Source organism: Tachypleus tridentatus, chromosome 10 (genome assembly GCF_004210375.1).
Source record: "Tachypleus tridentatus isolate NWPU-2018 chromosome 10, ASM421037v1, whole genome shotgun sequence".
NCBI classification, from domain to species: domain Eukaryota; kingdom Metazoa; phylum Arthropoda; class Merostomata; order Xiphosura; family Limulidae; genus Tachypleus; species Tachypleus tridentatus.
In genome coordinates this window covers 151,670,631-151,696,332 of record NC_134834.1, presented here as the reverse complement: position 1 = coordinate 151,696,332, position 25,702 = coordinate 151,670,631, and the positions used below count along the sequence as shown (strand labels likewise).

The 25,702-nt window shown below is 30.7% G+C and overlaps 1 protein-coding gene across 1 annotated transcript in view; it reads left to right on the top strand.

Annotated features, from left to right (window-relative positions):
- Positions 1-875: 875 nt before the first annotated feature.
- LOC143230642 (dnaJ homolog subfamily C member 11) overlaps positions 876-25,702 on the top strand; it is a 29,253-nt gene continuing 4,426 nt past the window's right edge. Inside the window, 14 exon segments of the mRNA XM_076464515.1 lie at positions 876-995; positions 2,538-2,670; positions 3,916-3,989; positions 4,546-4,647; positions 5,191-5,258; positions 7,492-7,666; positions 12,022-12,089; positions 13,676-13,740; positions 14,102-14,226; positions 14,534-14,613; positions 15,130-15,246; positions 16,709-16,864; positions 21,042-21,111; positions 24,841-24,950. Coding sequence (XP_076320630.1) covers positions 912-995; positions 2,538-2,670; positions 3,916-3,989; positions 4,546-4,647; positions 5,191-5,258; positions 7,492-7,666; positions 12,022-12,089; positions 13,676-13,740; positions 14,102-14,226; positions 14,534-14,613; positions 15,130-15,246; positions 16,709-16,864; positions 21,042-21,111; positions 24,841-24,950 — 1,427 coding nt within the window. The 5' untranslated portion in view covers positions 876-911.

Sequence of the window (25,702 nt, the reverse complement as noted above, 5' to 3'; positions counted from 1 at the left end):
AAACCAGTAAACCATGTGAAAACCAAATTAAAGACTTAAAGCCCAAACAGAATTTTGTTAACTACATATTTTCTATAAATTAATAATGATTTGAATATAAAATAAGCCAAACTAAAACTAAACTGAAATTAAGAACAATACCAAAAGTGGCATTCAGTACCTAAAGTTTCTGTACACAGAAAACATTGCTGTTCTGGTCATATTATTTTACTCTTTTAATAGATAGTCATTCTATTCCATAGGAAAACCTACAAGTCGATTTACTAGATATAATTCTTGTGGATTTCTTTAGGATCAGACTGTTGAAATGAGCAGTGAGAAATTGTTCTCTTTTTAGTAGATATATTATGAAAAGGTGTGAGGGGATTATTTTGAGCATAACTACTTTACGACAACTCCTTTTTAAATGGAAACTGCGTTGATAGCATGGTCAATATGCACGATCGTTGGAAAGAGAATGGCAGTATGATGCGCAAAGACGCGGTAAAGTTCCAAAATCGTTTTACTATAACGAACTCATTCTCTATACAGGCAGAAAAAATACGACTAAAGACCATTACTTAAAGCTACTGACTTATTTTGCATTTGTTGTTAGGTTGCATATATCTTACATAAGGTAAATAGTCGGTTTAAACATTTCTAAAGTTAAACATATTAGTGTATTAAACGTTTCAGTTATTACTGATAATAGAAAGGAATAATTTTTAAGTGTAAAATGGATAATAGCTGTTATTTGAGTTTCTTAAAATAAATAAATAACCCAAATAACCACAATAAACCTTTTGCTATCATATGAGTATTTTAAACACAATCTAATCTGTACGCTTGCGTACACAAACAAATTATTTTATTTATTTATAAATTTGTAATATTAAGCAAAATTACGTTAGATGTCTCTGTAACAATGTATCATGGCGGACTCCACGAGTGATTGTGAGGAATTGAATGACGAAGTTTTAGAAGATTATTATGCTTTTCTCAATGTGTCGAAAGAGGTTTGTTTTTAATCTTATTACTTGTAGATTGTATTTGTTGAAATTAGGCACTGTTTGTATTTTTGATTTAGCAACTCTGAGGTATTGAATTTGAAATCGTCATTTCTACGTGTAAACTAACACAGTGATTTCGATGGCCATTATTTGCATTGTACTACGAATATTTTTAAAGCTTGTACTAACTTCAATCCGGTATAGGCGGCGTTTTAGTCGCTATCAAGAAAATCAAAGTGTTTGTATAATATTTTTCTGTACAAGTGAAGTTGTTTTTAAATTTTATTTACAGTTATAGATATTTCATTTTGTAGTTTAAATTGTTTGACACAAACACCTTAACGCTAATAATTATGAAGTTATATGTATGAGAATTATTACTGGTTGAGTGGTTGGACCTTCATAATAATTATCTGACAACAAATAAAATATAAATATTTCAAATACTATTACTAGACAAACATTGAATGCCAAGAACTCAAGGTTTATTAAGTATAAGAGGAAAATCAACATTTGCTAAGTAGATAGTATACGTTTGAAGCCCTCATTTTTTATGTAAGTATTCTATCTTAATTGCTTTGTGAAAACGAATTTAGTTTTTGTTGAGAATGCTCTTACATAATCAGTTATATAATAATGATAATAGAAGAAAGAGACATTACTGAGTAGGAAATCATCTCTACTGAAAAGTGATCAACTTTTGCATTGAGTTAAATTCTAAAATAAAGAAAAAACTATAAATGTACAGAAAATAAGACTTGAATTTATATCAGAAATAATGTATAAACCACCTTATGTTTCATTCATGTGTTTGTCATTCATTTTGTAACTTTACAGTTAAGAAAACAAAAGTTAGGATACATAGCAGTTTGTTCCTTTTTTAATTTTATAAACAAAAAATGATATATTTCTAAATCAGAATAGTGGTATTTTGGATTTCATTTTTAAAATATTACATTATAGTTTTTGGTTAATATTGTGAAAAATGTATCCATGTGTGTAGCAAAAATAAAGTTAACATTTTTCCCAAGATACCACTTATGATATGAAAAATGTGTAGAAGGAATTATTAATGTTGAAATATTTAAATTCAAATAACTATATTTAGAGAACAATTTAAAATCTGTAGTATGATAAATAACTTTATATTTTGAAATTTTTTTATGTTTTGTAAGTAGATTTATATAAAGTTTATTGTTTAAGTGAAAAAAATTAAATTTTTCATCAAGTTTATAATAGTTGTTGTAGAAGTGTTACAGTACCTTTTCCCATAGTTATATTTATCTCTCAACTGTACATTTTGTCTGAGAATTTAACCAGATTGAAAACATACCACTAACCCTTTTTCACCTTCTAATGGTGATAATCAGAATTTTATATAAGGAATGAAGTTACTTCACACAATTGTCTATATATTATTGGTATAAAAGTGTAGAATGTTTAAACATATTTCAAGTGAGGGTAATTTCAAAATGAAGTAATTGTTTTTAATTCCATTTAGGCCTAAGCCATTATCTTTTATTTCAATGTTTTGAACATTTTTGTCAGGCCTCTCAGGAAGACATCACAAATGCATACAGACATATGAGTAAACTTTACCATCCAGATAAACACCATCCTGACCCAGTAAGGAAGCGAGATGCAGAGATTCTATTCAACAAGATCAAAAAGGCCCATGAAAGTATGAAGTTTGGGATAATTTTGTGTAAAATAAGTAACAGAAATTGTTTTCTGAATGTAAAATGAAGTGGGGTAAATCTGTAAAATTTTAATGTTATTTATAAAATATCATCAATGAATCTTTCTCTCTACAACAGATTGATATGCAACTTATATACATAAAAACAGTAATAAACCATATTTGATTTAAGCTTGAAACATAAATTGTTTCTGTATTTTAAATAAAATGATCTAACAAGACTTAATGTTTTATTACATATATAGATTTGAAAACTGTAATGAAATAAAATTAATTCTGATTTCTACAAAATAATTCACATTAATTCACATTTAAAGATAAAATTTAACAAATATTCCCTTTTAATTTATTTGTTTATGAATGACAGGTAAAAATAAAATGCCTTTTTGTTTTTTTTTAAACTATTAAATTTTAATATAAGTTAAGCTAATGAAAATTATTATAAATCAATATTGGGTGTTGCCAAAGTTACTTTCACTGCTTGGATGACTGCATGGAGGAAGTCAGTAGAAAGAATGTTGTGAAACTAGGTATGAAGGCCAACTTGAGCTCACAATTATTTGGTGTTAAGAGGTCATGGTTTTAGCAGTTTAACCATGTAGTATATTGTACAAAGAGGTTATGGCTTAAGCATCATGGTGGATAACTTATGCCACTAAAGTAATAGTACTGTTACTTTTAGAGATTACAAAATTTAATAAAAAGATAGAATTATCAAAACAAACTACTAGTTAAGCCACATGTGGAATACTGTTACAGCTTTCGTCTCCTTATCCAAGAAAGAATAATGACTTATTTGGAAGGGTCCATAGGACAGTTACTGAGATGATTCTAGGGATACGAGGGTTATCTTACAGAGATAGGTAAAGATCTCTCAAATTTTTTTCTTTAAAAAGAAGCATGAAAGATGATACAAAGTTTACAAGGTTATCTGGGCAATCTATGAGATAGAGGCCTCTGATTTACTCTGCACAGTATTATGAAGATAGTAGAATGACCGAATCCCAGTTTACAGTTTGAAACAGTTGAAAAGAGTTTTATTTCTCAACAGGTTGCTTGACTTGTGGAAGGAGTTGCTGTTGCCCCTTTAAATTTTAAAAAGGGAATCATTTATTTTAGAGGGCAAGTTTAAATTTTTAACCTTTTTCAAGGATGAGTATTCTGGAGCATTGTTGAGGGACAAATGATTCCTTATTATGCATATGATATTTATATACTTGTTTTCAGTTCTGATTGACCCTCACAAGAGAGCCATATATGACACACTTGGTTTAAAGGGCCTGGAAACTGATGGGTGGGAGGTGAGTAATTATTTCAATTCATGTTAACTAGATAACTGTCTTGTGTTGGAAGTTATGGCTGCAATGTAGAAGCCAACACAGCTGGAAATAAAAGTTTGAATGCAGGGAATATTTCTAGTGTATTCATCACTCATTATCTAATTAAATGTAAAATAGGAGTATTGTCAAAACTTTCACGGGGCTTGTGTGGTTTAATGTGTACTGTTCTTATCAGCACACAACTGGAATTTTATTTTTTTTAAAGTTTTCAAATGTAATAGTAGGTAAATAGTATATAGTTAACATTTTTGTAACCAGCATGACTGTATACATGTGGCTTAAAAACTTGTATATTTAAAGTTTTTAATTAAAAAAGTTTGTTTTTGGATTGTTTGTACTGATTTTTTTATTCTTACTTATTACAAATATTTATTCTTTTATTACTGTTTAAATTAATTTGGTTTTCAAGTCTTTGATTATGTAAGTTACCTGATTAAAAAAAATTCTTTTTTTACATAATCTTTATTCCAGAGAAATGTTTCAAGAGGAAACCCTCTTGTATTTAATGTTTTGATAGATTGTCCAAAGGACCAAAACTCCTCAGGAAATAAGAGAAGAATATGAACGATTAGCTCAGGAAAGAGAAGAAAGACGGCTACAGCAAAGAACTAATCCAAAAGCAAGTAGCCGTCATAAAATTATATATTATAAATAAAATCTAAATTTAGTGCACTTTTATGTGTAAAATTGTTAAATGAAGTTTCATAGGTGTTTGATATGTCATTCGTACAATAACAAAATGTTTAACAGAACATAGGTTCATGATAATATTACTCATAGAGTGAAACTGTGAATTTAAATATATTTATGGTAGAATGTGTAACTGCCATAAAGAAAAGAATTTTTGAATGATATCAAGGTTTAACCAATTTGTTTCACTGTTTCCTTTGTAGTAGATAATTAACAATTAATTTACTATCTATTCAATTTAACAATTATGAATAATTGTGAAAATATAATCACATTATTGAAATGCCTAGGGTGTCTTAGTTTATTAGTAATACATAAAGAACTTTATATCAAATTCTGCAAAGTTTATGTTTATTGTTAGATGATGGTCTTTTACAAAGTATACTTATTTCAAACAATGTAAAACATGGTTGGTTCAACCATAACTAAACTGATATGGAATTCAGTCTGACAAAAAGTCTTGTTTCACCAGGGAACAGTTAGTGTTGGAATAGATGCTACTGATCTATTTGAACTTTATGAAGATGATTTGGAGTCAAGGTTAGTATTAGAATATCTATTAGAATTTTACTAAATGTACTTGTTTGTATTATTTTATATGACTTTCTGTTTTAAACAGTGGCAGACAAATCATTACTGGGTATGACTTCTCTTGGCAGCTTTATTGTGGCTTTTGGACCTGATAAATGATGTCATACAGTTTCCTACCACACCTGATCACTTTAGTAATTAGAGTTTGTTGTTGTAAGCATAATGTTGATAAGGTTATATAATGTTTATAATCTGTTAGAGGTGTTTCACCTGCCTGTCTGTTTAGAATGTGTTGGAAATGACAAAGACCTACTTACAATGTAAGCATGTAACTCACAAGAGTTCTTTAGAAAAATGAAACTAGTTGATGAAATCCTTTTACATTTGACTTGAATGGTTCTAAAGTTATGCAGTTTTAGAAAAATAAAATATTTAGTTTTCATTTGTTCTACTTTTTTATAATAAAACATTCCTTATTTGGACTTGGATGCTGAATAGTTTACATGCAATGTGATTTTCATCTTGAGTATAAAAATACTATTTCTTATCTCACAGTTTTTACATTTCACTTGTACAATTTCTAGAACCTTCTAAATGAACATCAAAAGTTTTTAAGGTAAATGTTTATGTCAAGTATATCATTAACTCCAGATTTCATCATCAATGTACGATGCAATTAAATGTTTAAAATTAAGAAATGGAATCATGTTCATACATTTTAAATTTTCATAGAATAGATTTTAAACTTCTTTTTGTCACACACATAATTTTACTTTTTTATCTTTTCATTTGTATTTTATTTTTAATTATTTTTTCCAATTCTTCTTTTATTCTTGATGACAACACTGTCAACATGTTCCCACAACTCTAATTATACAGGATGAGTCTCATGCAAATATTCAAAATATCTAGCTTGCACACATGAATGATGCCACCTTGCTCAAACATTTAGATAAGTTAAGCTGCAAGAAGTTAAATGTATAAAAATCATAAAACATTTCAAATGTGCACTTTAAAACAGAAATAATACAATATTGATTTAAATATATATGTGTAATCCCTAAATGCAGTCTATTTAGCAGACTACTACATCTAAGATGGGAAGCACTTGCCAGGCATTTTATATGCCTCAAGAGAGTGATAAATTATGCATGTTTTCTGTTTCACACTACAGATTCATACACAGGTAGAGGTGTCTTCAGGCCATAATTACATAGTGTGAAATCTGCTCATTCTATTGGTTATAAATATGCCATTCAACTTTAAACTGTTGTTTGGCAATACAGCTTTGACTGACCTTTACACTTAGAAATATTATAATGTTATTTTGTAAAGGGAGAAATTCTTCAAAGTTTTCCACCTGCTGATGAAAGACAGCTAGAAATGTACTGTTGACCATCTGTGCTGACAGTCTATAATATTAGCTTCTCACTGTTTCTTGTTTTTAGAGCTCTTAAACTTGAAAAATTTAACCACAAATGGATCAAATGACAGCAAAATCTTCAGATTAATTATTGTTATAGACATTTCTTTTTAAAGTAAATGAATAAAACTTAGAAAATATAAAATTTTACATTACACCAAAGTGATCTAATTCAATTTTCATCTTAGTAAAATATAAAGATGTGTAGAAAGGGGCTTAAAGAGTTAGCTGAAGCCACAAGATTAAAAGTTAGAACATTTGTGGTTTTTGTTACATCTGTAACATGAGTAAAATATGCAGGAAGTTTTGTCCAAAGGGTCATAATTATAGTTTGTTGTGTTACATGGGTCATAACTGTAGCTAGTTGTGTTACACAGGTCATAATTGTATTTTTAACAATCAAAGTATCAATAAGTCTTGTCAAATATTATTGTTACCAGATATGTGTTGTTATTTTTCACTAGTGATTTGTCATTGGAGTTTTCACCAATGTCACCAATTGCTGGGTGGGTCCAGTTGAACCTGTCAATAATAAGTTAATTGTCCAGCTGTATTTAGATAAGTTTTTACTAATAAAAACTCCTAGACTGTGTGTTATCATGTCAGCCTAGATTCTATTTTATTGTTTTAAATTTTAGTAGATTATTATTGTGTGGAAAGTAATAAAAATGTTTGATTGTAAAATCAACTGATTGATAAGAAATTCAAGTGGTTTGTCATTTATGAAAGGAAAAACAAGAATTAAAAAATAGTGTTTTAACTGACAGCTAGAGAGTGAACATTCTGACAGTCTTATTTGATGTTCTGACAAAAACCTAGGGGGTACCCATCTTTGGAGATCAAATCTATGACTATATCCCAGTCTATTGATGCCCCGTTAACCATGAGTGATACTGCAACATTGAGTGGAACACTTACAACTCAGAATGGAACAGGAAATGGGACAGTGGCTTGCTCAGTTCGGCACGTTGTATCTGCTAAAACATGGACAGAGGTATTGTGATTTCTTTTGTGTTTTCATTCATGGATTTTATTTAACTTGCAAATGCCTGTGATATTATTGTTTGTTATCCATTTGCTACTTTAACTCTTCTTGACCCCAAAGGTGTTATTGATGTTTTTTTTCCCTTCTCACAATATATATATTTTTTTTACCCCTTGTAAGATGCACTTTTCCTTTAAAAATACCCAGCATGGCCAGGTGGGTTAAAGCATTCGACTCGTAACCTGAAGGTCACAGGTTCGTATCCCCATTGCACCAAACATGCTCTCCTTTTCAACTGTGGGGGCATTATAATGTGATGGTCAGTCCCACTGTTTGTTGGTAAAAGAGTAGCCCAAGAGTTGGCAGACATGTAGCTTTGTGAGAAATTCAAAACAAATCTTTAAAAATCCCCATGCATCTTCCAAGACAAAAGTGATGGGTTAGGGCAAGAAGTTAGCCTAGGGTCTACTCCAAACGGTCTTTTGTAGATATCGTAATCTCATTACTTACCAATTACAAGTATTTTCAATAACATAAAACATTCAGTTTAACAAATATTGTCTATATACTGTGAAGAATATGATGTATTTGATTGTATTTATTTAGTAGGTTGAGAAAGTCAAGGTTACATCAGGGTGTTGGTTGTTGAGTCAAAATATTTTTTCTTAGAATTGTTTTTCCAAAATTAGGGTGCATATCCCACAATGTAGTATCTTACAAGATGTAAAACACGGTGTGTGTGTGTGTATGTATGTATGTATACCTAACCAAACTGTATAAAATTTATTAAACACTATATATTTTCTGGGCTTCCACTAGAAAAATAACTCTCTTAGCCACAGTGACAGTTGTTTAGCCACAATTTTAGGTCACCAAAAACTGTGTGATGAGTGACTTTTAATATGCATCAATTCCATCCAGTAAAAAATAGTTGTTATTATGTGAAAATCTACAAGACATTAAGTTTTGTACTATTTTTTATTTTCCAGCAATCTTCCCTGCCAAAAAAAACAAAAAAACAAAGAAAATAAACATGATAAAGAGGAAAATAAAGAGATACATTTCTCAAAATAACACAAACAAACAAAATGAGTTAAAACTAGAATACAGTAGCATGACTAGTAAGTAGATAAATCCAATGGCAGCTCTTCAGCCAAATCATTCTCAACAGAAGATGTGGTAGAAGTTGACACATGAGGTTCCAAAGCACATTTCTACAACAGGGAATGGCACCCATGTCTGTCTTTGTCAGTGACCCAGAATCTGAATGCAGAGTCAAAGTTAAAATGATCTAAAGGTTTGGACTCCATGGATAAGCTCAGTAACATTTCTGTCTTGGCCACAGACAGATTGATGCTGTTGTACCTGCTAATTCCCCACAGTCAACAGATGTAACTGGAATTATTAATCCAGTTGCTGCAAGCTGAGACAGATTTGGAAAAGTATGATGGGTCTGGTGGATGTATTGCTTGTAGAAGCTCTTCATGTTTCTGTTTTTGTGAGCATCCTGTTCCATTATGTTCCTTAGTAGCAGCCATTCAGTCAGTGCCTCATCCTCATTGATGAAAGGAGAGAAGTGCTGGATGAGTTTCTTCAGATCATCCTCATCAGATTCTGCTGTGACATGGGCTAAATATTGAAAAAAAATGACATGATGTTAGTGTCTGGGAATGCTACTTGTAGTCTTGTGATCACCTCTTCAACAAGTGACTCAGTAACTGATCTGTACTTTTCATGTTGTTTATCAATATCTTTGATGTCATGGCCTCAGTAAGAAGTGTAACCACTGGCATCAGGAGTTTGTGGGAGTTACTTCAGTGCAATCTGTGTGTAAGGACCAGGGATGTGTACCAGTGACAGAATTGACTCATCAATAATTGCTTTAGCCTGATTATAAGATAAATCAGCTCTCTGTAGAGATCTTGACAAAAGTCCAAGAATGCCAACAGCATCAGCCAAAAAATGTGTCATCATGACAAAGCTGTAACATGACATTTGCTGGACTAGACCACGTAGCAAGGCTCGTCCTGGAGTACCATGTTCCATTGCTACAACCTGCAGGCAGCTTATCACAGATGCAATACAATTGACTATTGCTTGGATAGAATCATTAAAAGAGAGCCATCGTGTGAAGAACACTTGCTTAATTTTATTGCTTTTCTCTCCATGCAATGCTCTGCTCTCTTCCAGAATCCGACACAACTTGGGAGAATATTTCAGGCTTTTTGCAAACTGGTTCAAAACTGAAATGTACTTCACAAGGTATGGCACCTGGTTTGTTGTCTTTTCAGCTGCCAATTGTAATCTGTGTGCCAATCGATAACTTGTTATTATCCAGAGGCATTCCTCCTTAAATTTTGTAGCAACACCTGTTTTTATTCCCACCATGACATTTGCACCATCAGTTGCAAGTCCAACCAAGTCAACATCAAACAATCCTCGATCTGCCGTGACTGAGTGCATTGTGTTGTAGATAGAATTAGCCCCAGTGTTGGTCAGCTCATGCACAGCAAGGAATCGACTTGTAACCTCACCTAATGATGAAAGATACCTGATATAAATTATCAGTATAGAGGTGTTTCCTGCATCAGTTGCTTCATCTGCTTCAAGAGCAAAAAATGGGTAAGGCGATGCCCAAAAGTCTGCCTGCATTTCATCCTGAACTACATGATTTAGGGCACTGTACATATCATCCAGAGACTAGCTGTGGGTGTATATGAAGCTCTCTGTTCCACTTTGTGACTGAGTCTGTAGTTTCTTTAGATAGGTCACTCCCTGTTAAAAAATATATAAGAACTTGTGTTTTGAAATAAGACTACCAATTAAAGTAATAAACAAAGATATTTGGAAGAGTTGGCTAGCTACTTAATTTTTGATAGATATTTTCAAAATGTTTTACTTTTAGAAAATTGTCAAATTGCCTTTTGTTTCAAGAAAATACTGTAGAAAACAAAGTATCTTATTAATACTATAATGAAGAATATTCTTACACTGAATACTTGTAGTGAAAGGAGGGAATGAAACTTCACAGTTGGGATGGCTTCCTTTGCTTATACAAGTAATGTGGCCATCTGTGCCTGATAAATAAAGAAAAACCATCCGAGACCAAAACATTATCTTTTGCCACTGTGGGGAAACCAACACTAGATTTTTTAGCCACAGGCTGTTTCTTTTTGCCAATGGCAATGTGGCTAATGGCTAATGGAAGCCTAGATTTTAGGCTTTAAAATGCTTATATAGTTTAATTTCATTTTACTGTCTGTTTTTATGTTGTGAACAATTTTGTTTTCTGATGGTGTTTTCAAGAAAACATTAAAGTGTTTCTTTCAGGATAATTGTTTTTTTTAGAGAGATCCATTTCATATGTGCAGTTGGTCCAGACAGGGTTAATTATACACAAGATGGCTTCAGTGTTTTGTTATGTAGAAATTCATTAGTACCACATAATGTATTAGGTATTTCTATATATATTAGATAACTTGGACACACTTTAAAATAATGATTATATAAATTATAGTATTACAATAGATCCTTTCTTCATTTAAATGAAAATAAACATGTTTTACACATACATGCTGGATGGTGGTCTTATTGGTTGTAATTATTGTCAGTTAATGTAACTTCATGACCAGTCGTTACATGTTAGCACGTCAGCTGATGTAACTTCACGACTAGTAGTTACATGTTAACACTTGTCAGTTGATGTAACTTCATGCCTTTAGTAGTAACATGTTAACACTTCTTATCAGCTAACATAACTTTATGCTTTTAGTAATTACATGGTAACACTTCTTATCAGCTAACATAACTTTATGCTTCTAGTAATTACATGGTAACACTTCTTATCAGTTAACATAACTTTATGCTTCTAGTAATTACATGGTAACACTTGTCAGTTAATATAACTTCATGCCTCTAGTAGTTACATGTTAACACTTGTCAGTTATGTAATGCTTCACCTAACGTTTATGTATTTTTCTTTGAACTACCAGACATTTTCAGTTGTATGTTTTGTAGATCTGGTTTGTCTAAGTACTTAGAAAAAGACTGAACCTTGCTAACAGATAAATAGAAAACAAATAATTAGTTATGGTTTACGAGAATCTGAGTGAAATGCATGGACGCTAGATTAGATGAACTAAACATGGTTGGTTAACTAAATGAATATGACAAACAGTAATGTAGTGCTTTAGGTCTCACCACAGACTCAGTTACTAATTGACATCTGTTATTACCTTAGCTGGTATTATTATAAAAACTTGTCCAAATATGAAATAAACTATATTTTATGATTTGTATGACAGTGGAACTTGATGAGTATTTATGCTTTGTCAGCTGATGTAATTATGTTATCCATCTTTCAGTGTGAAATTTGTGCAGGAAATGGTTTACTGTTCAGTGGCAAAGTGTTTAGAACTCTCACCAAAACCTGGTAGGTTTTGTTGACTTATATTTTAAGATTTTATGTTGATGGTTAAAGTAGAAGTCGTATTTTGTTATGCACCATATCTATTCTGTCATTATATAAAGCTATTATGAGATATTTGAAGATATATTTTACTTATCATTGTCAACTAGTTTTGTCTGAATTCATTATTAGTTACTGTAATTAATGTTTTGTGTTGTTTCCTTCCTTTTGATTAAATATATGTTGATGTAACTTTTTTGTTTAATTTTCTGATATTTGTCATTATTGTATATTTTTTAAACCTATTAATTCTGAACTTCGTTAAAGAATTTTCTTTATATTGGGTTGAGGAATAATTTGCGAGCGTTTTTTCAAGTTAAAAAAATATATTCATAAATGAAACGCTTTCGCAAAATATTTCGTCATTTGGTGGATAATTTTTTGCTCTAATAGATGCTGTGTTTGATTTTCATATGTCTTTAATTTTTGCTTTCATTTTCAGCTCATTAAATGGAATGTCAAGTGGACAAAATCGAGCATTTTCGACACCATCTGCTTTTCTCATTTAATTTCTTGCAATTTCGTTTAAAACAATGCATACTATATACCTAGGTATTACATGAAATAAAGTATCATAATAAATGTTTTGGATGTAATGTGTTCATGCATTGAAGTATTGTATAGTCTTGCATGTAATGCTTGAATGAAATTATTTAAAAACGCTCACGAATTATTCCTCAACCTAATAGTATGTGATAATTATATTGTTAAAGGATGGCAAGTTTTATGTAACACTTACGCTTTCTATGTAGATTTATATTTTATCTAACTTGATCTGTTAGAATCCAATAGAAAAGTACTGAAAACAGAACATTCTACAATGAAATAAATTTGGTATTTTCAGTGATGTAAAGTTATGTTAAATGATGTTTCCTGAGGTTCTGTTTTTATGACACATTTTCTTTTTATTCTAAAGTGATTTAACACATAATCTGACAATCTTAATATATAAAAGGTGAATCAATTCTATATTACAATTATGGTTTTCATGCCTGTGTTATTCTGTAAGGTATTTCAAAGTTTTGTTGTAGATTTTCTTAATAAGAATCAGTAAACTAAAGTTGGATCTTAACTGAGTTTAAACCAACTATATTCATGCAGCCAACCAAAGATTCAAGTGTGTGCATTCCTGTTTTAATTAGTATCATACATTATAACATTAGTTCCTGATCAATAGAATATAATGTATGATTTTGTCTTTTTTTAACTTTTAGTTTATCAAATTATTTGCTTGTCATTTTCATCCAAGAACAACTGGCTAACTATTGTTAAATTCAACCAGTCAGACATTACTGCATCCATCCACTAGTTTTTACATGATTATAACTAATGTATCTAATGATGCCAGTTAAATCTGTTGAAATGTTGTAACCATACTTATACTGTTGATTCATATAATATAGTTTTCCAGTGTTAGAATCTTTGTTATTGTTATTTCTATGGAACATCCCAATTCTGATTATGTTAAATGGGTTTTCAGAGATTAAATTTGTTCTCATTGACTTTAACTGAGTGTTAAATAATATATTTGTAATTATACTTTCTTACAGTTTTGGAACAATTCAAGGCATTTTCCATGCTACTCCATTTGGACTCAAACCTGGAATTCAAGCACGTATGTCACACTTGTCTCCTATTCTATATTTAATAATTTCTCTGAGTAGGTGTAACTAGAATGTCACATGTTTCAGAAAACAGCCACTACTTGACAGTTGCATTGATTTCATGTTTTCTCATCATGTCAAGTGACTGGTTTGTATTTTCAGAACAGTTTACCTTCTTATTACTAAGAAAGGTTCTACTTTATAATAGAACTTCTTAAAATTTCATGTGCGTTATATTCTCATTAAAATAACAATTTTTGATGTTTTTGGTGGTTTTTGTTTAGGAGATCAAGAAATTTCTTTAAAATGCTTATACAAAATAGTCACCCATGTACATACAGACATGTCTTCATACTTTAACTTTATTGACAGTTGTGGCAAAGCAGCTAGATAAACATACTGTAGGTTACTTGACATGGAAAGCTGGACATCAGTCGTGTATGAATACTATGATTGTGTGGGACTCGAACGCGGGACATTTTGTTGGTTCGATACAGGTGAGTGTAATGAGTGTGTTAGTAAGCTATAGATAGACAAAATTAAAGATCTGTATAGGTTGGGCAGTGTTTCTCTGAACACTTTCTCCATACAGTACATACTGGTGTATTTCTGGACATTGTTAATATAATAAATTAGATTGTAGTAAATTTGTTACCTGAGAAATGCTGAGTGTATACAAATACTGGATATTTTAATAGTTTCTGTTGCATGTAATTATAGCTAACATTTACCATGTTTCTTTGTTAATTTCAAAGTTATTGTAATTTAAGCAAGAGAGTAAACCAGTTTTTTTTTTTACCCTAGTTTGGTATTCCTAATACTTTTGTGATGGTCAGTTACACACACAAGATCCTAGATGCAGGAAAAGTAAAAGGTTCAGTCAAGTGAGTACTTTTTTAAATTCATGAAATGTTTAACAGGTTTTTGCTACTTCTGACATTTGTATTCATACAACTAAAGCTTCATGCTAGAAATGTGTTATAAGAAATAGTACTGTAATCTGTAATTTTAATTTTTAAGGATAAAAGCTGTATATGTTTCTGAGAGATTTAATTCTTGTGATATGGAGAAATCCAAAAGTATATTATGAAATGGAGAAAAGAAAGATGAAGCCATTGACTGATGTTATTTTGAATGATAAAACATTGTCAGTTCACGTGTTATAGACTAAATGTTTTATAGATTTAAACATTTTTATAATGGAAGTTGAAATGAATAAATAATATATCTTAGTTAAGGTGAAACTTGCTTAGAGTGTAGAGAAAGGTGTTGTTCTGAGAAGGAACTGAAATAAGATTTATGTAATCTATGGAAATTTCAAGGCCAGTATAATAGAATTTGATAAAATGAAATGGTTGAACTCTAGTTGGTAATAAATGTACTCTTGTTTGTTGTCTCAGACTTGGAACTTTTGGTGCGATAGTGGAATATGGATGTGAGAAAAAAGTATCACAACACAGCATTATTGGGGCATCTGTGATGATAGGAATACCATCAGGGATAACCCTAAAACTGAAGTAAGTATAGTGTTACATCTGTGATGATAGGAATACCAACAGGGATAACCATAAAACTGAAGTAATCAAATATAGTGTCACATAGCACCACCAAGGATAACCCTGAAACTGAAGTAAGTAATCCAGGTTATAGTAAATGTATAGTGTAACATGGCATTATCAGGTCAGGAATAATACTAAAACTGAAGTCAGTAATTCAGGTTTTAGTAAATGTATAGTGTTACATAGCATTATCAAGAGATGAATAACCCAAGTTTCAGTGAATGTACAGTTTTGTATAGCATTATCAGGACAGTTGTCATGATATGAGTACTGTCAGGGATAACCATGAAACTGAAGAAAGTAACCCAGGTTTTAACATGTATGAATGGCAATTTATATAAGAATATTTTTATTTTATAAGGAGACCCTGTTAAAGAGTTCAAATGCTATTGATATGTTACAAGAAAGAGAAGCCACTCTAATATGTATAAAAAAGAGAAGTCACTCTAATGTGTATAAAAAAGAAATCACTCTAATAACTATGAAAAAGAGAAATCATTTCAATATTTATGAAAAAAGAGAAGTCACTCCAATATGTTCGAAAAAGTCACTCCAATATGTTCGAAAAAAGTCACTCTAATATGTGTGCGTAAAAAAAAGAAGAGTTCACCCTAATGTGTATGAAAAGTTCTGTTCTGATATTAATTTTTATGAATGGACATATTGATGTGGTTATTTAATTGCTGACTTCTTGGGTTTTTTATGTACAAAAAATCAGACTCACGCAAGCTATAACCTCAAAAGATTTGTCAAGAAGTCGATTCCAGTCATTGAGATTTTCCTTTGTTTTATGAACTTATTTCTTTTACAATAAAGATTGTATTAGGATGGTGAATAAGGACATAATCTACTGTCAGATTTCAAGCCTTTAACTACTTTTCACATCATTAGATAGACTAGTCTTCAAAGTCTTAGCAAACTTTTATTAATTTAAGCAAGTTGTACCTCACTTTACCAGTCACCACCTAACACTAGCTATATTTTCCAAAAAAATACTTGAACTCGGCCAAGGTCAATCAAGTTCATTGCAATACCTGCTTGATTTAATCTGTATATATGATATTTGATAGTTTTACAATTAAGATTTTGTTTGAAAGAGTGAACAATGTTAATTATTAATGAAATCTAAAACCAGACTATTGCCTTCTCTGTTTGTAATGTTTTGCTTCATCTAACTGTTTTTATATGTGTGCATATAAGTTTTCTTAAACTGAAATTCTTGAAACTGGCCCTTCCTTCAAATGGATTATATTCTCAGTCTCACATGACTTACAGAAGAGCAGTGTATGTACAGAATAAAAATTACAATTTCCTTTTGAATCTACTGTTAAACAAGAGTAATTTATTCTTGTTTTATCAGTACCCTAAGCTGTTATTTATGCTTTAGTACTTGATTTCTTGTTCAACTTTTTCCTCCCAGGGTTCATAGAGCAAATCAAAACTACATTTTCCCAATTTTCTTGTCAGAAGAAATATTACCCAGTGCTGTTTTCTATGGTACGGTGGCACCCATCTTGGGTTGGTATGCTCTGAAGGTGTTAATTATAACCCCATACCAGCAGAGACAGAAAGAAAGGTGAGTTTTTTGTTGATGTGACTGTTATTGGATGGGAGGACTGTGTAAAGATGGTTGTTTGTTGATGTGTTGTTGGACCATGGGATTGTGGAAATATGGACTGTTTATTCAAATGACTATTTTTGGACCAAAGGATTGTGTAAATATACAGTGTTTGTTGATGTGACTGTTGTAGGATCACAGGATTGTGGAATAGATGATAATTTGTTCATGTACATATTGCTGAATCATAAGATTGTTTGTTGCTGCAACTAAAAATACTAGATTAGCTTACAAAGGGTGTAAGAGATAAAAAATGAAGAAAAGTATCACAAATTTATGAATTTTAAATTAACTTGTATTATAATAGATCATGAAAGTTGGACAAACAGGAAATTAGGACATCCAAAAGGATGTGTGAAACAATTTGGCTGAAAACATAAATTTTAACAGTAAGGGTTTAAGTACATTAGGGGTTAACAAAATGTTAAAATGGGAGTAGGAACCTTGAGGGATGATGAAGGAAGGCTTGTATCTTATGTTTATGGTATGGCTGGGTTATTATATTCTGTTTTTACTAATGAAGACTTAAACAGTATTCCTCATCTTGAACAACCGATAGATAAAAACAAAGTTGAACAAGACAATTGAATACATTCTGAACTTGTTAAAATTGGAAGTTTAAAGAATGATATATATGGCTTCTGTGTCAGATAATATTTCACTGAGGGTTTTAAAGGATGTCAAGGATTTGATAAATGAGCCACTTGCCACAATTGTTTGCAAGTCTTTGAAGAGTTGACAAGTATCAACATGTTAGAAATTAGCTAATGTCACTTCTATTTTCAAGAGAGGTAATAGAAGTTGTCCCAGTAATTATAGGCCTATTAGTGTTACATTAATGGTGGGTAAAGTTTTGGAAAGTCTGTTAAAAGATACTTTGTCAAGTGATTTAATTGTTTCTAGACAGGTCATTGTGTTTGATAATTAGAAAGGAGTAAATATGTTTTAAGAGTTTATTAATGAATCAGAAATGTTAATAATGTATTTAAAATGAAATATAATAAAATATACATGAAATTTAGAATGTTCATTACAATAATGTTTCTTTATTTAATCACAATGTTATTCTAATATTTCTGCTGACTCACTGTTATATTCTGAAGTTGAAGTATCTTCATCACTAGATTCACTATTGTCCCAAAGAATGTCATCTTGTGTTCCATCTTCTACATTGGATATACAACATTTTAAGACCAATTTTCTAATAATACTGTCAGACATTTCTTTCCAAGCTTTTGAAATCTGCTCCAATATTGTTGATGCTGATGCCCTTTTTATTTTACCACTTGGTATCAAAGCATGATTGTTGTCATTCAGCCAATCATCATAATGCTTACGGACACAATCTTTGAATGACTTGTTAATGGACACATCAAGAGGTTGGAACTGACTTGTCATTCTGCTAGGAATTATCACCAGATCACTGTTTTGTTCCTTAACATACTCTTGATTGTATCAGAGAGATGTCCACAAAAATGCATCCATTGCAAGCATACTCTGTTGCTTTAATAATGCACCAGGCTGATATTCTCATACACATACCAACCACTCTTCCATTAACTCTGATGTCATCCATGCACTATTTTGTTAACAAATTGTTACATCTTTGCAGAAATTTTTCTTTGGCAATGTGTTTCTGTTTAATATGACATCTGGTGGTAATTTATTTCCATCTGCAGTTACACATAACATGCCACTAACTCTAACTTTTCATAACCAATGGCTTGGATTATCATCTGTTTTTCTCCTTTAGCATTTACAGTGTAGTTGTGCAGCATGTTGTGAAAAAACTACTGTTTCATTTGCATTACTAATTTGGTTTAGGAGAGTATTGATTCCTTTGGCATAGACCAATAAAGTAACATTGATATTCAATAAGTTTTGTTTCAAAATCTGATGCCAATTTTTGACTAATTGTTGTCCTTCACCATAATAATAAACCTCTTTTCATAAATTTCTCACACCAGTCACAACTAGCATTGAAAGAAATATCACTATTTCCTGAACATTCTTTCTCTTTTAACATTACAGGCAGCCCTTTATTTTGCAACTCTCTGAAATATGTTAAAATGCTAGCATCAATTTCAATATGACTTCCTTCTCTTAATGACTTTTCTTGCAAGAAAACAACTTGTTTTTCATACTATGCCAATGATGTACATTTGTCTCACTCACTGTATACTTTTTATTCTCAACCTCTTCGGTGTACAGAGTAAATTTTATTTTAAATTTGGCATTGAACATAAAACACTTTTCCATAAATAAAAAACACAATAAAATAGCATCTGAACAATTGGAAAGTTAGACAAAGACCAAGGACAGTGATATTCAACTACACTGCTAGAGGCAGTGACATTAGCAAAACTCGACATTTTGTACATGTTTTTTTAGTTTTTCTAAGGAAAGTTCTATTTAAAATAGTCCAATCACTTTGTTAGTGTAGGATTTTGTTGAAAGTCTTTGTTGTTCAACATAATTTATATGTATTTCTTGATTTTATGTGGTGGGTATGAGATTGGTCAAATTGGCTGAAGCCATACAGATTCAATGGTGAAAATGACATAATGTTTTTTTAAAAACATTTGATAAAATAATCTAGACATTATAAGAATTTTGCATGTGAAATTTTAAATTTTTCTGATGCAAAAAAGTATTTCTAATCTTAAAAAAAAAAAATTCACATAGGATAAGGGCCTGACATGGCCAGGTAGTTAAGGTGCTCAACTCATAATCTGAGGGTCGTGGGTTCAAATACCTATCACACGAAACAGTCTGGCCCTTTCAGCTGTGCAGTGTGATGGCCAATTGCACTCTCAGTTGGTAAAAGAGTAGCCTAAGAGCTGAATGAGTGGTGATGACTAGCTGTCTTCCCTCTAGTCTTGCACTGCTAAATTAGGGACAGGTAGTGCAGACAATTCTCGTGTAGCTTTGTGTGAAATTCAAAACAACTAATCAAACAAACATATTGAATAGGCAAAATTGAAAAATAAAAAAGGCATGAAAAACATTGCTCAACAGACCTTAAGACTTAATTATAAAAATGTGTCTTTTGCCTGTGTAAGTCTTGTAATGTTTACTAATAATCTGCTAAATTTTGTTAATGTATGCATACTAATTTAAATGTAATGGCATGAAAATTATAAGAAACACAAAAAGATTACAAGGTCTGTCCCAGGGACTGAGCCCATGCTTAAAAGATTAATAAAGTTTAACATTTGATTGGATAGTCAACATGATTTCACTAAGGGAAAATTTAGCCTTACAAAGCTTTGGAAATGTTACTGCATGTACATATGTGGGTAAGGGTGTACATTTGATGAATCTGGATTTTCAGAAAGCATTTGACAAAGTACCACATTATGTTATGTTATATGAATGTTGCTGGACCACAGAATTATGGAAAGATAGTCTTTTTGTTGATGTAATTGCTGTTGGACCCCAGGATTGTGGAATGGTAGATTGTTTGTATATATGAATGTTGCTGGACCACAACATTGTGGAAAGGTGGACTGTTTGTTCATGTGAATGTTGTTGGACCCCAGGATTGTGGAATAGTGGATTATTTGTTTATGTGAATGTTGCAGGACCCCAGGATTGTGGAATAGTGGATTATTTGTTTAAGTGAATGTTGTTGGACCCCAGGATTGTAGGAAGGTTCAACTTTTCATTGATTTTAATATTACTAATGATGTCAAGAGGTAGTTAACTTTTATCAAAAGATATTTTATCATGCTTATAAATGTTATTTGTTTCTATTTTAGAGACGAAAACATTGAAGTTCATCAGTATTAAGGAATATTATAATCTTAATGTTTTTAAATTTATCTTTATTATGACGTAATTAAATATTTTCATTTATTACTATAATGTGAAATATATTACTTAAAACTATATCTCTTGGTGAGTTAATAATCAATTTTATTGTGTTACTTCAAGTAAAATATAGTATGAAGAAGGTCATAAGAAATATGATTCCAAAAACAGTAGACTTCCCACCTGTTGTGTTACTTCTGTTAAGATTGTTTTATTGATAACTTTGACATGTTGTTGGATATCAATATTGTCTTATTGTTATTTATATAGGTTAATTAAATGGTAGTATGGATATGAAGGTAATGGTTTTAGTGTTTTACAGAGAAACACAAAGAGCCAGAGAAGTTAATGCAACAAAACTAGTAGAAAGGCGTAAGGAAGCTGCAGCTGCAGTGAGTGGTGTAACCTTGTTATTATTGTAACTGTTGTGATTGTTCAAGTTAGTAAGCTAGCTGTTAACCATCTACCAAACACATTATGGAAATATGGTGGAAGAAATAGTTTCTTTGAAGTTTTTACTTAAATATTTCACTAAATAATGTTTTAGTAAATTCATTTGAGAAACCAATAAACATAATTTCGATGTTTATTTAGTGTTATCTGAAGTAACAATAATCAAACACAGAAATGAAATGTTTGTATATTAAACAGCAACTGTGTGTTAGTGTTTAACAAAGTTAAATTTGACGTAATGTGAGGAAACCACAATTACCATAAGTGGTGGCTTTACAACAATCATCATGACATTTAATGCTAATACATTAACTATTAAATATGTATCTGCTATGTGAATACTAAATAATCCACTTTAAGTTAAAAGATAATAATTAAACCTAAAAATATAAAACATTAATATTGTACATGAGTCTTAACCTTTCTGTTCCTGTACGAGCATATAGGAATTCTCACTATTCATATTTTTATAGATCATAAGGGTGTACTTTGATAGTTTATTTTAACACTGAATCAAATGATATCTGTTTTGTAAGGCCATTCTTCAATAAAACATACAATAAATAAATCACATTAAAACGTTGATAATTGGTCAAATTTTCCAGTTTTCTCTGGTTCCATTATTGTGAGGGGGAGGGTAATTTGTAAGCTAATGTTAATGATATTTTCCTTGGTTCCCTAGTAGTGAAAGGTTTAACTTGTGGGCTGTTTGTAATATTTTTCCCTGGTTCTCTGTTAGTGAAAGGTTTAACTTTGGGATGTTTGTAATATTTTTCCCTGGTTCCCTGTTAGTGAAATGGTTAATTTGTAATATAATATTTTAACATCATCTGAATTTCTTCACACAAGGTTTTTTTTGTTGCTCTGCTTCAAAGAATCAGTTTTGTGTTATAAATGAATCATTAAATGTTTCTAAACCTCATTTATTATGTATGTGAGCATGCAAGAAGTGTGAATTTTATGCCATTCCTAACTCACTAGTATAACATTTTAGTGGTAAACTGGGTATTGATAGCTACAAAATAGAGTTATTTATCAAACTAGCTTATGTTGGAACTGGCAGATGCTGCTAGAATATTGAAAAACTAATAATAGACAAATTGTTTAAAAAGCAAATTAAAAGCAGATTTTTTTTTTTACATGTCAAGTCACAATGAACAAATAAGGAAGAATTTAGATAAAAAAATTAGTTTTATAAATCATTAAGTTTGGTAGTACTTAATAGTAGGGATTGTGATAAAACAAAATGGCAGCCCCCCCGCTAGTACATCGGTAAGTCTACAGCAGATAGCCTATTGTGGCTTTGCTATAAGAAAACACACACACACACAAAATGGCAGCCATAAAATCTAGTTAAAACCATCTTTTAAATGTCTTAATATTAATAATGACATTATTGACTAAACAAAACTGAATCCACCAACATTCCTGTACACATATTTATGAAGTGAATCAAAATTTCATTATTTCAACAAATTTTCATCTAAGTATGTAAGTAGGTGACTTTTCAAGACAAGCAAACAGAAAAAAAAAATCAACCTTGTGCATTCTTTCACAGAACTCTTCCATCTGTGGTCCAAGTAATTCCTTTCTTGTATAGAAAGGATATTATTATTATATGTATTGAGAGAGAATACTGATAGAGTTAAGTAAATTAAAGCAAATCAAAAGGAAGGACTGCATTAAAAATAGCATATCCAAACCTCTGATTAATTATATCAATTTGTTATAACCAAAAACAAGCCACAACAAATAAATAAAATTGCTGCACTAATTGAAAGGATTCCAAGGTACAAGCTATTATGTAGGATAAAAAGGTACCCTAGGTTTTGGAGGTGACTGTGGAAGTAGGACCCACATTGCAGTGGAGATACACCATCTATCAGTCTTAACCTCCATTTGCCAGTCTTGAATAAAAAAATAAAATGAAGTAAAGGAATGACAACAGAAATAAAAATACCAGATACAGAAATAGAAATTAGAAAAGTGATATGTGGGTGTCCAAGCCCACAACAAAATCCCACATCTGTATCATCTTTCACTCTCTGCAGACAGTTGTGGGAAGACGACTGCTCTCCAAAGTAAATAAGTAAATTAAATTGAAAAATAAAAATAAGTTTCTACCATTTGGGGGTAAACAAATTAAATAAACGTGCCTTATGAAGTTAGCATTCGGGTTTCCATTATTATAGAAAGGCACTAATTGGTTGCCCAGTAAACAAATTATACTAGTATGAAGAGTTACATTTAGTTATATAAAGTAACTAGTATAACTCCCAACCATCGTTATGCTCTAAACAACCCTTTATATGCAGTAAGGTGTGTATTTGCATAAAGTAGTGCCAAGTTGTTAAATGACCTTATTCACAACTAAAATTGTTATTAGAAATTTTAATTAAAATGTCTCTAATTTTTATTTATTTATATTTATTTAATACATTTTTCATATTTGTCACAGAATAGCTTAATTTTATTTAAAGTTTCTTTCATAAATCCATTGACTATTAATTTTTGTATCAATATTTCAATATTACTGATAAAATAATTTATTACAAACTGTACATTATCTGAATAATTGTGAAGTTATAATGCCTCTAACATAAGGATTTGGTACATTACTAGTAAAAGAGGGTAAACAATATATTGGAAAGGCAAAATATTTTATTTTATCAAAAGTATTAACATTGATATCTTGATAACACTAATAGATGGTGTATCCCCACTTCCACAGTCACCTCTTAAATCTAGGGTACATTTTATATCCTACATTATAGCTTATACCCTGAGATCCTTTCAATTAGTGCAGCATATTTGTATTTTTGACTTTTTTTGTTATAACAGACACGTACACACACACACACACACACACACACACACAAAATGGACAATATGCTACTTTGGGCATATAATAAAACTTAAGGGTTGCTTGATAGAGATTCTAAAGAATAATTGAATTGGGAATATATGTGTTTGTATATGTTTGCCCCATGCACAAAAATACTGCTAATAAAAAGGAAACAAACAAGTGATAAAAAATTAAATTTTATAAAGATAAGTAAAGATTGACATACACATAACCTAATGAACTACAAATATATATATAAAAATATATACAAATATATAAATTTTTAATCCTACACAAAGTATTGAATCATAAATCAAAATTATGAAAACTGAATTACTTAAACCTAAAAAAAACTGTATCCATACTTTGGCTCAGACTAATTTGTGAAAGTTGGCATAATATTTTAAAACTTTAACGAACTCAATTTTTGAACTTCTGGTTTTATTGTGTTAGTATTTTCTGCCTCAGCACAGATAGCCTATTGTGTAGCTTTGTGCATAATTTCAAACAAACAAACATTTTGTATCATTAAAACTTTCTATATTACTGTAGCTAAGTTATGCATGTATTGATCCCTACTTGTCATTATAAAATTTAAAAATATTTTATTATATTTGTATGAAGTAAACCTCCAAAAATCTGAAAATGATTTTGTAACATCAAACAAATGTACAAGTAAGTTGTTGTAGCATTCAGAAATTTTGCTAAAAATATTATTTTGATAGGAAATAATTTAATAAAAAGTCATTTATGTAATTACCTAGTTAATGTTACTGTTATGTTCTATTCTTTGTTTTTAAATAATGTACCTTTCATACACTAGGTGGCCTTAATGCAAGAAACCTACCTTCGTATCAAAGAACGAGAAGAGAGTAAAGGTGGCCTAGTTATTATTGAAGCATTTTATGGGAAGTTGACATCTATAGAACATCAGTGAGCTGTGTTTTTTATACTTTGCTGAGGTTGCTCTGAACCTTTGACTTAAGATAACAATGTTATCAACAGTACTAACATGTAGTAGTTCTGAACATTTAATATAAGGTAACAATGTTATCAACAGTGCTAACATGTAGTAGTTGTAGACATTTAATATAAGATGATAATATTATCAACAGTACTAAAATGTAGTAGTTGTAAACATTTAATATGAGATAACAATATTATCAACAGTACTAATATGTAGTATTTGTAAACATTTAATATGAGATAACAATATTATCAACAGTACTAATATGTAGTATTTGTAAACATTTAATATGAGATAACAATATTATCAACAGAACTAACATGTAGTAGTTCTAAACATTTAATACAGTAGATCCTGGTATTTAAGACCACCCCTTCTGCAGAGCAATAGTGGTCTTAAACAGCAGGTGGTCTGTTATTGTAGGAGCCCATTTTTTGCATGTTTTTTTTTATTTGTACATATTTTGAAGTTAACAAAGAAAACAAAGAAAGGCTTTTCATTTGTTTCTTTTTTTTTTTTCTTAGCAAAAAACAAAACAAAACAAACTAACAGCAATATGTACAAAAACAATTTTACAATACATGTAGACTCTATTAACTTTATTTACAGTTTGAAAAAGTCCTGAATGCACAACTGTTTTTTTCTGGTCTGCTGAGCCAACATGGTCACTGACTTCTGTCCACTCTGAACAATATTCAAAAGTTCTGCATTGTTCTGG